At 39.2% G+C, this 12,672-nt stretch overlaps 3 protein-coding genes across 3 annotated transcripts; all 3 read right to left on the reverse strand.

Annotated features, from left to right (window-relative positions):
- Positions 1–82: 82 nt before the first annotated feature.
- LOC119997126 (uncharacterized protein C9orf85 homolog) lies at positions 83–2,246 on the reverse strand. The gene is made up of 7 exons (XM_038843942.1): positions 2,106–2,246; positions 1,902–2,023; positions 1,736–1,788; positions 1,571–1,634; positions 1,435–1,477; positions 1,271–1,318; positions 83–575 (listed from the first exon to the last, which is right to left on the reverse strand). Exons 1-7 carry the CDS (start codon positions 2,187–2,189, stop codon positions 270–272), a joined length of 720 nt encoding a protein of 239 aa, XP_038699870.1. The 5' UTR covers positions 2,190–2,246; the 3' UTR covers positions 83–269.
- Positions 2,247–3,282: 1,036 nt separating this feature from the next.
- LOC119996842 (ribonuclease S-F11-like) lies at positions 3,283–4,229 on the reverse strand. Its single transcript, XM_038843634.1, has 3 exons — positions 3,936–4,229; positions 3,631–3,841; positions 3,283–3,530 (listed from the first exon to the last, which is right to left on the reverse strand). The coding sequence occupies exons 1-3, from the start codon at positions 4,227–4,229 to the stop codon at positions 3,283–3,285; spliced, it is 753 nt and encodes a 250-aa protein (XP_038699562.1).
- A 2,406-nt stretch (positions 4,230–6,635) lies between these two features.
- On the reverse strand, positions 6,636–9,690 carry LOC119997145 (receptor-like protein kinase FERONIA). Its single transcript, XM_038843978.1, has one exon. It carries the CDS (start codon positions 9,506–9,508, stop codon positions 6,806–6,808), a length of 2,703 nt encoding a protein of 900 aa, XP_038699906.1. The 5' UTR covers positions 9,509–9,690; the 3' UTR covers positions 6,636–6,805.
- Between the last annotated feature and the right edge of the window lie 2,982 nt (positions 9,691–12,672).

The following is a 12,672-nucleotide window of genomic DNA, read 5'->3' on the forward strand; positions in this document are numbered from 1 at the left end:
CCTCAAAATGAGGCAAACGTATAGGGTGGTTGCATATGTAAAGGTATGAGCATATTTTTTAATACAGATGAATCAATTCTTGCTTTTGACAGCCTTGACCTCAAGGCAGCATAATCATTGGATTACTATATGAATGTATTTCAAAACACCATCAAACCATGCTGTCAAAAAAGCCATGATGTCACCAAATCTGTAAACAAACATAAACAAAATCAGCGGTACAAACCAGCCGCTGTAAAAACTGTAGTGCCTCTCTCAATTACAGGCACTCAATTACACACACGCCTCCTTTCCTGATTTTCATCAACATCCTCATCCTCCTCTTTGTCATCCTCGTCGTCAGTTACAGCTTCTTCTTGCCCTTCTTCACTGACATTCTCTTCATCATCATCTTCTTCATTGTCATGATCATCGTTATCAACACAATCAGGACTCCGAATATTGCCATCATTGGCAGAGTGAACTCTGTTTTGTGCGGCATATTCCTCAAGAGATGCATTGGGAAACAGTTCACGAACCTTATTTGCTTGCTTGATTGAGCTTTTTGATGAGCTCTTGGAGTTCCTGTTGTTCATCTGTCACAAGCGATTGGAACAATGGTGTTGAGATTTTCAAAACAAAGAGAATGCTGCTATTGACAAAGTAGTTTCCCTTTCTAAAATGTCCACTGAATTATTTACATACTGTATTTTTTTTCACTCCAAATAGTTCTTCGGCCAAAATAATGGTCATAAATTCAAATACCTATGTCCCAACTCCCAATGCACAAGTAGAAATAATTTTGTGCACATTAGCAAACAGGTATCAGCTTAGTGTAAAGGTAAACCAAGACTTTTCAACAAAAATAGATATAGAACAGTAAAACAGATGATAGAACGTCCATGCTGAATAGAATAAATGTTGAGCCAGACACCCATTTCAAGCCTGAAATCCATAACAAGCACAGATGGGAAGGTATTCAAGACTTACCAATGAGGAAGAAGAACCTTAAGATTATCAATAAGGCTATACGTGATTTTCCCTCTCATTTACGCACCTTATCGTTTTAAAGTAAGTTCATAGACATAATACTGAAACTCTCTCAAGCCAGATGCTTACCAAGTCAAATGGAGGTTAGATCAAGGCCCCCAAAAGTGATCATGAAAATTCATACCATAACACAATTTATACAATCTTTGTCCAGTTAATACACCAGATTAAATAGAAAGGAACAAAAGATGTAAATATGTCATAAACAGTAAGAAAGTTGAGGAGGTTAAAGAAAGCTTACAGTACGAAGCAGAGTTCTTCTATCCCTCTCACGGGCATTCTTAATTGCCTGCAAGAAAATCACACATATTAATCCCGATGTACATTTTAACTTTCTACCAATTTACACCAAAATTGTAAACCACAATCAAGTAGAAAGAGAACATAGATAGGGGGGGAAAAAACCTCCTCAAGCATCTTTTGTTCTTCCTCCAACTCCTCAGAGTCCCTAAAACACAAAACCAACCAATGAATCAGTCATATTATACATGAGCAAAAATAGGTCACAAACAATCCCAGAAACTAAAGTATGAACCCTAACCTTCCAACTATGCGATCAACACTACTACAACATTTTGCGCAAACCTTTTGCTCCTTTGCACAACCTTTATCCCATCAATATGCAACCAATAACAATACATTTGTTCAACCAATTTTTTTTTTAAATCTTAGAAAGAAGAAATCCCTTGTAGAGTCACAAACTAACCTGTACACATATTATGATAAGCTTGACGAACATTGCGTTTTGAGCATCGCTGACTGCAAAGGCATTGAAACCCAATAACACCCAAATTGTTGGCTTCTATTTGCATATTGAAAGTATATTTCTTGCTAAAAAAATTTTGAAGTAGAAGAATTTAGGAAGGCAATACCATTTGGCAGGCTCTTTCAAGGGCTTGTATTTGCCGTAACGGCGTTTCCAGTCGATCTGTTCTTTGCATCGAGGACACACTCCGGTGATATCTGACAATGGCCTCAACCTCCCTCCAACTTCCTATAGACAAAGCATAAGAAGAAATCAACGACGACTGTATTTTAACGCTCGATTAGGGAAGCAAAATGAGAATGATTGTTACGGTTTCGTTTATTTTGACGCCGGCGTTGGGCTTCCAGGCGAATTGGTTCTGGTGCTTGGGCGGACCACGCCTACGGCTGCTCATCTTTGCCCGCACCGCTCAACCTTCTTTGTTATAGTTTATAAACCTAATAACCCCTTCCCTCCCTCTGCTGCAAATATTACTCTTCTTTTTACAGTTGTCCTGTGGGCCCACAAGATGGCCGCCGCACTGGTGGGCTGGGCCGGCTGTCTTTCTAACTTTGCGGGCCGGGCCTCGAAGTTATAAAACATTAGCCATTGGGAGGAAATTTCATAATCAAGTTTGTTTTCTCCGAAAAAAAAGTTTGGAATAGATAAGCACAGGATAATGTTTAAGATCCAAAAAATATGATCCCTGAAAGACCCTCCAATCAATGTGAAGTGTGGATGTTTAGTGGGTCGTACATGTGTGTTTATAATTAATAACTATTCCATACGCCATATAGATTTGGGTGTAAAATGAGGTCATATTTTGGGTGGATATGACACCATTAAATTTTATTTTGGGTCATGTTTGTTCTCATTGGTGATCTTTTTTTTGTTAATTTTATGTGGCCATGGGTTTGAATGCATATTATTCTTTTGTTTATTTTCTTTCTGTTGCTTCACAACCATAAAAATATAAAAATGTAGGTAGTAGAGACAAAAAAAAAAGAAAAGAAAAGAAAAGAAAGGGAATTGAGAGTCTAATATTTTGTTCTTTGACTGCTTTGGGTGCCTCCTGTTCTTCCTGGCTGTCATCATTATGTTTTGGAGAATATTGCCAAGTAGGAAGAATAATAAAGACATATATAATCAAAATGACATCTCACAAATTTGTTTTTAGCACACCCCCTCAAACATATGAGACATTGAGATATGAAGAATTTTATACATATATACCTAGGAAGGTTTTTTCTTTTTTCCGCAATCCCAAGTTGACAATGAGAAAGAAACATAAAAAAGGAAAAAGAAAAAAAAAACACTTGCACTTGTCTTTTTATATAGAAAAAAAAAAAACAAAAAACAAGAGAATGGGAAGAAAACAAAAAACGAAAGGGAAAACCTAAGATAGCTGAAGCTATGTTATTACAATTCAAAACTTAAGGAGTAAGTTTACAACTAGACCCATAATTCTTCATTATATTTGTGTTTAGGTTAAGTTTTTTAGAGAAATTTCAAATATTTCTAAAAGGGTTGGGGAATCGAACTTCTTCATGATCAGATTCCCCACAATTAGTAAACCGATAAGGGCATGGTGTAAGAGTATCATTTCTAAGGTGGCATATTGCAATCTCATATAATTGTATCAATCCTTGATCGTCTTCGTTGCAACGAATTTCAACTTGCACTTGCAAAAAGTTATCAACGATATCAGCGATAGAAGAAACATCGTATCCATGATAACTATTCGGAATAATACCTCCTGTTTCATTATATCAAAGATTAATTAACAACATACGTACTTTGTTTGCTATATCAAATTATTGTGAAAGATAATATTAACACGAATAGTATAAAATTACCTGTAATCAAGAGATCAAGCAAATTAAACCGTCTTATCAAATTTAAGGTGGTATTGAAATAATATATTGGATAATTAGATTGGTCAAAGCACATCCCATGTTGCTCCCATTCGTACTGCCAAAAGTGTTCGTTTTGTGCAAAGTATCGATGATACTTGACATTGGGCCAATATTTGTCCATATCAAGTAGTATTGAAACTAATAGTCTTCTCTGTTGGCATAAACATCAAGAGAAACAAGAAAAGAAAAATCATGATTTAGGAAGAAATCATAATTATATGAAAATTTATCATGTATATACTCACCGTAATTTCATCTGGAAGTCTTGGTATGGTACGAGTGCATCCATTTTGAGTAGAATAAGAAGGTACTGAATGATCTCCCCAATACATTGGCCAAAGTCCATGAATAGTGAAATTACTTATCGGTCTTTCGCAGGTAAAATTGCCAGTATTGCAAAATGATTCGGGCCATCGAAGAAGAATTTTATAGAAGTTATAGCGACCCGTTCTCAGTGCTTTTGTATGAAATGCTAAAGAAATGATTGTGATTGCAAGAATGTTAAGGAGGAGATAATCAACATGAGATTTTCTCACCATTTCCCAACAAACAAAAACTTCACTTGATCTAAATATAAAACGTTGTTGTCAAAATTGAGAGTTTTTTATAGCCCTCTCTAAGTTGGCCACATTAATTTTCTTATTCATAAGATGTATTGATTTTACCGTGAATTATTTTGTTTTAGGTTTGTAAAATTATTGTAACTTACAAAAGTTATAGAAACAATGGAAGCACAATTCCCAGGTGAGGTTGAGAGTAATGGACAAACCTCATCTTAAAAATTTATGTGCGGTTTGATGTAACTTTGGTTTTTTAAAAATAGAAAATAAAATTAAAAAATTGTGTTTGTTTGTATTTAATGTTTTGGTTTTTATGAAAACCCACAACATGTTTTTTTTTTAATATATTTTTAAAAACAGAGAAAAAGTTTTCAGAAGTTTTTAAAACGTCACACACACGATGACCCATTTCTCTCTCGCGCGACATGCGTGCCGCTCATTTTCTCATTCTAGGGATCATTATATTTAGACCAAATCGGAAATTTAGGACCCAAGCTCGAATTGACCATTTGGGTTTCTGGTAGGACTTGAGACAAAAAATAGCAACCCAAGCCCTGCCTGGACTAAGATAAAACAGGCTTATGAGAAGGACTTCGGGCTTGGGCCAGGTTTTGGTCTCGGTAGGCCCAAGCTGGGCTTCTGGCCCGGGTCAGTCCTGGGTCAGCCGAGGCTGATATTAACAATTATGTATTAGTTTATTGGTAAGACCATAGGGCCCAGCCCATATGATAGCTAGCTTTATGTTTCTTTTTGTCCAACTGGTCTTGCTCTGCCTCTTCATACATTGGGTGAGGCATGTGGTGTAGGAGAAGAAACTAGAAGAAGACTGGACTGGAAAGATCAATTGTTGCATGCTTTGCCTCTTCATATTGGGTGAAGCAAATTACATGGAAGATCAAGAGGAATATAAGAATTCCAATGGAAAAACTCTTTCTATCAGCATATATTTCACTTGATCTCTCTGTTTATTGACAAAAGACAAGGCAGGTGTAATGGCATCGTATTCTTTTGCATTATCTCTCTTGCTGACCAAGGCAACTAAGAGAACTCTGCTGAGACTTGAGAGAGGTGATTATGGGAAGGATTAGACGACGAAATTGAGGTTTTCAGGAGATGGTAATGCAGAGATGTTAGATCATTTGACGTTTAGAAGGTGTCAAATTAAGCTACAGGTGATCACAACAGCATTGCTATGGCATTTTTTGTTCAGTTGATGGCACTGGAGGAGAGGTGGGGCTCCAAAATAATGGAGGAGCTGGCCTCTTTTCCTTAGTCATTTTGATTTGTCTTTGGCTGTTGAATTGTCTTCTCTGTTGTTCACTATTCTAAGAGTGAGATCAAGTTTCTCTAAAAGTTTCGATTTTGGATGATTTCTCGTCAGTTGCATCTGAGCATTGAAATTGACATAGATGAAAATTCTAGTTAATCATTCTAAAGGTGGACTTAATCTGCATGTAAATCGTGCTGCCAAATAATTTATGTAAAAAAAAATATGAATGCAAGGTCTAATTTAATTGGTAACTTTTTAAAAATCCTTATGGATGCAATGGAATATACATGTTGTGGAATTTGGTCACTATGCAGTTTCAGTTATACTTCCCTCGGCTCTTGAGAAAGCTTGCTAGGTGGGTAAGGCAAGCCTCTACTTTGTCCATTATTCTATGTCTGTGGTATACCGGTATCCAATACAATCAGGAATCTTGGTTTATATTTTTTGTTGTTAACCCGTTCTCTATTTGACATGATTATGCATTATCTGAATTCTAGTTTTCTGTTTGAATTAACTTTTTCATAGTTTTTCTCAATGCAGCACTACCTGATCCGCTCACAAAAAAAAAAAAAAAAATCTATTTTCAGGTGCTGAGATTGGTCCTCTAATGCGTGACATAAAAAATACGATCTGCCATCAATTGGATCTGTAAGGCCTTCTTGATGATGCATATGGCTTGAAGTTGGTAGTAGATCGATGGCTTTCTTTACTTGAGCATTACGGGCTTCGGGTTTGTTAGCAGCATAGATAGTCATTGTATAGTTTTTAGGATCTCGCTTTCATTATCATTGTTCATAAGCGAGTTAGGAACAACTGGGTGGTGTTGGTTGAAAGATTATCTCAATGTTTCTACAATTGGACAATAATCTCAAGGTCGAGGATGTAGTTGCAGGACCATAACCCACCCCAGGCATCAGTGTTCCTCTAAGATTTTTCTAGATGTATATGTAGTGTTTGGTCCTAAATGATGAATTCGGAAACCCAAGTCAGTATTTAGTCATGTGGTCTTTTTTAAAGCAGATTTCTTGTTGCTGATTCCTCAAATCATCCCAAAGAAATTTAGAGAATATGATTTATAAGCAACTGTTGAAGAATTTTGTTTTGTATGGATTAGATTAGAGGAATAATTGTAAGGACTCTTTATTCATCATTTAGTTGAGGCAAAAGGACAAAGGAGAGGAAAGATCAAAAGCACATAGTTGAATCTGACCATTCTTCATATTTACACCAGAACATGTTCCAACCTTTTTCGCTTACTAGAAACATAGATGGGCTAGCTAGCTAATTATCGGGCTTCTGGGTGCACGAGCTCAGAGAAAACGGCACCAGAAGTCATCCTCTCCGAATTGTCGCTCAATGAACTGTGACGGTCGTCGCTGCTTGTTGTCGTTACTCCGCTAGTCTTGGAATCAAAACCCAGTATTCCATCACTGCTAAATATGTCATTGCTGTTAATTTCATCTTCTTCCATTGACGATTCTTTGGTGGGTCCCTGGCGATGGACACTGTGAGCCCCACTAAGATTGATAGCCTCCTTCGCACCCTCTTGCAACTGCAGTGCAAACTCAAGCCCCCACACCACGTCGCTCATCGACGGCCGTTCGATCCCATCACGAAGTAAGCAACTCACTGCCACCTCACTGAACTTTCTCAGACAATCAGGAGCAATCGCAGCCTTTAAATACGGGTCAATGTTCTGATCAAGGGTCCTTTTTTGGAAGCACTCCTGGGCCCACACTGCCAGGCTCACTTGATTCTTCTCAACCTTCCCCTTCTGTACTGCTGGTCTCGCAAACAACACTTCGAGTAAAACGACACCGAATGAGTACACGTCGGATTTCTCCGTCAACTGTTGACGACGAATGTACTCGGGGTCTAAATACCCGAAAGTACCCTTCACTACTGTGCTGACGTGGCTGTCGGAAGCATCTGTTGGGCCCAATTTAGAAAGCCCAAAATCGGAGACTTTTGCGACCCATTTGTCGTCCAGTAAGATATTCGTAGTCTTCACGTCACGGTGAATGATCTTGTCCTTCGCGCCTGTATGGAGGTAATGCAACCCACGTGCTGCACCTATGCAAATCTCTAGCCGTTGATTCCACGGAAGAGGAGGATTGTCCGTGTTGTAGAGATGGTCACGGAGGGTTCCACGCGGCATGTAATCGTAGACCAAGATCATTTCCTGATTTTCGACACAGTAGCCAATCAGAGAGACTAAATGGAGATGACGAAGTTGGGAGAGCATCTCGATTTCGTTCTTGAACTCGTGGGCCCCCTGTTGAGACCCCGGATCCAGCCGTTTGATCGCAACTGGGGTGGCCCCACCGTTGATGAAACCCTTGTACACGTTACCAAAGCCTCCAACGCCAATAATGAAGACGTTGTCGAAATTGTTTGTCGCGGCTTTGATTTCAGAGAGCGAGAAGTGGCGACAAAGATCGGACGGTAGAGGTGAGTCGCAGGTCTTCGTTGACTTGGTCATAGTAGAAGAAAGTGGGAGTGGAGCCCACCCTGAATCGCCATCGCTGAAACCGGACCCCTTGACTTTTAGTCTTCTGCGCCGGAATATCAAGAACGCTACAGCGGCGAAAACAACCATTCCGGCGATTACACCAGCAGCGATGGCAATTACAGTCACTCGTTTGTTCTTGGGTTTTGGATTCGGGAGGACCACATCAGGTTGGATCTTCAGAACCGGGTCCGGGTTGGTCCCGGCAAGATTTGCGTTGCTGCTGATTTTGAAGATTTCAATACCATTCAATAGAGAGTCAGAGTACGTAGTTCGCCATTCTGGAGTCGGGTGCATCTCGATCGACAGATTCTGTTTCTTTTCATTTCCTTTATTTCCAATCATCACAGCATAATCTCTATAAATCGGAATCCCATTTCTCGTGCTCGACCCGTCATTAGTCCAAGCAATCACGTCTGCTTGTGTCTCTGCAGTTTGATTCGCTATGAAGATTTCAAACACTCTGTCACCGACATGTGTTACGTCGATCTGAAACTCGCAGAAATGAAGCCTAACAAGGTATATGAAAGCAGAATCTACAATGAACTCCCAAGTTATGCTGTAATTCTGATTCGTAGTCTTGTTCAAACCCATTGTCCTCGCGGTTTTATACACTGCTTCCGGAGCAGCATAAGAGGGTATCTTTTCAAAGCTAAGATTGATGCTGGCGTTGACAGGAAGAGCACTTGGACGAGCATCCGTTAAGTACTCATCGTCTCCAGACCAGGTTCGGTACAACCCGGTGTCATCTGACGGAGAAATATCATTCCCTCCGACGTTTATACGGTACATCAACTCCAGTGCCTCGTCGTCTTTGATCCGATAAGGGTTCTCCAGACCCAAAAACTTGAATCCGGTGCCGTTTTCGGCACTGTAATAAAGATAATCGGGCATCGACACAACTTCAATCCCATTAATAAAAGCATACGAGTCTGAAATGTCAGGACTTGGAGTGAACGTAATGCTTAAATTCCGTTCATCTTCCACAAACAAACAGAACTCTCTCGCAAATCCTTGTAACCCAAGCGAGTCTGCGTTTAGGGCAGCACTGAAATTATTGAGCAGAGTAAAACGACCAGCTTGAACAGAGAAAAACCCCGTTGAGCGATTGAAATCTGGGTCGTAATTTGTTGGAGAAAAGTAAAGGCGAACGAATTTGGGCCCTGGAATGACACGAAATGTGTATGTGAATTTTGAGCGAGAAATTCGTGCAGTACTGTACGGGACACTTGGGATTTGAGTGAGGGGTCGTGTTGGACTAGATGTTCTTGAACTGTCGTGTTGTTGTTCCGAAAATGATATGTTAACATTCCATTCCCCAATCCAGAGCCTGCCAAAATTGTTGTTGGTGAAGGAGCCACAGTCGAGGGCTATGTTTTCAACAGGAAGATAGTCGCCGGAAACAGGGGTAATGATGTGGTGGTGAAGCAAGAAGAAGAAGCAGAGAGTGATCATAAGGATTAATGGATTGGAGTTCATCGTTGAAATCAGATGATGATGAAAAATGAGCAAATTGAGAGATCCAATTGATTGAGCATTATTGGCGAGTTTTTGTGTTAGATACTTGTGGTTTTAGGGACCACGCATGACTTGACTTGTGAGGTCAGTTGTACATTTCAGAAGTGACGGAGTTTTCTTTCAAATTTCCGTGTACGTCGACTGTGTGTTCGTAAAGAATGGTCTATGACCATGAAGACCAAGAAGTCTTGACATGTAAAGCCAATACCCAATAGAGTCTATTTTAAATAGGGGTGAAAGTAGGACGGACCAACCAGGGCGGCCCATTACAGGCTTGGGCTTGGCTTGTATGACAAAGGAGATGATTTCGGGCACTTCAAGAAGCCCAGTTTCATCCCTTTCCCTGGATTCTAGAAGATGATTACAGCAACTGCAATGGTGCCCTATTTATTGGGGGCAACAAAAATGTTGACCCGGTTCCACCTCCATTACATAAAAAATCAAACCAAACACGTCTCCCAATACAATCACATCAGCAAAACACATCTCCCAATATAGTTACATCAACAAAACACAAATTTCTATACATTATTCATTCTCACTCAACAAGTAGGCCAACAACATTTAATGCATCCATATTGTCCCCAACAAAACTACACCAAAACACACAATTTCAACACAACCACATCAACAAAACACGTCTCTCAATACAACCACATCATCAAAATACATTTTCCAATGCAACCACATCAACAAAAAACAACATCTTTATTGGCCCAACAATAATTTACCATTGCAAATGCCCTTAGTCGTGTCGTGCCCGTGCCGTGCGGGGCATGCCTAGTCGACTAATCGTCGTTGATCATGCTCGTTTGTTTTCCTGAGTTGTCGTTAGCATAGGGTTTCCTCTTTTTGGGTTTGATTGAGAAGGTTGGTTTTGGATGATATTGCCACGAGTCCAATAATATGCAAGTGGATTCCAAAATCTTGTATTATTTAGCTTGAATGATGTGAAGTTCGGCCCAAATGTCGCCGAAAACGACCACCACGTGCCCTCCCAAGCAGGTCTCTTCTTCTCTCTAATTTCTTTTTTTTTAAAAAATGAGCAGGGATGACCCGGTAGTAAACGCCTTTTAGTATTGATCACTTTTTTTTTCTTTATGAAAAGGATCATTTTCATCATCGAAAAATAAGCCGTTGTTCATTTTTAACACCCAAAATTTTTTTTTTACAAAATCATCACCCATTGATTCAAAATGAGACAAATAAGGAATTCGGTAAGATTTACTTCAAAATTAGGCAGGGTTTTTGCTGACGTGGCATCTATTTAACTATTATTGGTAAAAAATGCTTATGTGGCAATAAACCTTATATTTGACATATGACATGGAAATTCCAATTAGATTATTAATAAAAAATAATTTGCCATGAAAAAAATTCTCTGCAACTCTCTCTCATAGAAGCGAGATCTCTTCAATAAAATCCTAACCGTTCTTCATCTCCGTTGAAAATCTTACCCTAGCGAAAAATTTTCATCTCCGCCCGAAACCCCAATCAACCTATCATCTTCGTTACGTTAATTTTCTTTGAATTTGGTTTATTTTGGAACAAAGTTGTTGATACCAATTTGTATTTCTTTGAATTTGATATATTTCTTTGAATAATCTCCATGGATCCAAGTGTCTTAGGAGTTCACTCCACTGCCGTCACCTCTCCCTCCTGCACAGAGGTGGATTTTGAACAGGTCATCTGAAATCGATACTTACTTGGCCTCTCTCTCATCTATTCCACGCTTGGATTGAAACCTAGATTCAGAGATTTGATTCCTTGAGCTATTTTTTTTATCTAGACAGTGGGTTATATTGCAAGTAGGCTTATTGAAGCCATGTCTGGCAAATAATTATCAATTGAGCATGATCTTAGTGATTGCGTTGCCGAATCAGTAGAGAGAGATGAGAGGGTGGAAGGTAAGTAGATGAGAGAGAGGCAAAGAATTAATGACGTCATTTTTATTGATTTTTTTTCCTGAAAATGATTTGTGATTAGGAAGATGGAAGCCAAGTGCCACGTCAGCATCCAATCGTTGACTATTTGCCACCTAAGCATTGACCCTGCCCATTACTATAGCAATTATGATCGAATCCCTTGAATGTCTTATTTTGAATCAATTGATGATAACTTTGTAACAAAAAATCGTTTGGTGCTAAAAATAAACGACGTTTATCTTTCAATGACGAAAAGTATAATTAACCCTTTTGAAAAGTATTCATCACTTAGAGCATCCACAATGGGTGCTCTTTAGGGTGCTTGAAATCATACTTTCTTGATAAATTTAGTGTTATATGTCTACAATTAACACATTTTGACACTCCAAAACATAAAAATTTGTAGTAACTCCATATTTGGAGTGCTTTGAAAGAGGTGATGGAAAGGAAGAGAGAGAAGAGAGAGAAAAAGAGTATGGAGTGTTGAGTCAAGTGTGTCAATTGTAGGTGTATTGAAATGTAACACTTGTTAAATTGATAATTGCACAAGAATTGATGTGTTTTGAATGTGGGCACAAGTGTACTGTGGATGCCCTTATTACACGTAAAATTGAAAAGTGACGATTGTAAAAAAGCAAGGGGCATTAACTATTGTGTCCAGCCGTCCACATGACAATCGTATCGTGTTCGTCGGTGGCCAAAACCCAAAAAGCCTAGCAATGATTTTTGGGGTCTTTGAGTAATTTCACTTGAAAAAGGCCAAGAAAGCAAAAACCTTATCAACATCTCTGCTGAGAAAACTTGTAGACAAGAACACACTTCACTCTTGGGACTCAGTACAATCCGATCAAAATGGCTTTTCGTGGTGGGATGACCCTCTACTCTGTAATCCTCTTAGTCATGCTGCTTCTGTTCATCAACACTAGTCTATCACTGAAAATCAACATCAGCAGCAGCACCTCCTGCAATGGCTCTGTACACGAATGTGTCATTGGGTCTGAAGATTCTGAGTTTTTGGTGGACTCAGAAACCAACAGAATGCTTCGTATGCTTTTGAATTTCCAAGCTCTAACCGAAGGCAGCAAAAATCCTACCCCAGTGAACGACTGTGGGAAAGACAAATCCTACCATCCTTGTCTTCCAGATCCAAACAACCCCAAAAAGTCCGAACATTGTCAAAATGTATATAATCGCGCATGT

The sequence above is a fragment of the Tripterygium wilfordii genome, chromosome 4, assembly GCF_013401445.1.
Source record: "Tripterygium wilfordii isolate XIE 37 chromosome 4, ASM1340144v1, whole genome shotgun sequence".
NCBI classification, from domain to species: Eukaryota; Viridiplantae; Streptophyta; class Magnoliopsida; order Celastrales; family Celastraceae; genus Tripterygium; species Tripterygium wilfordii.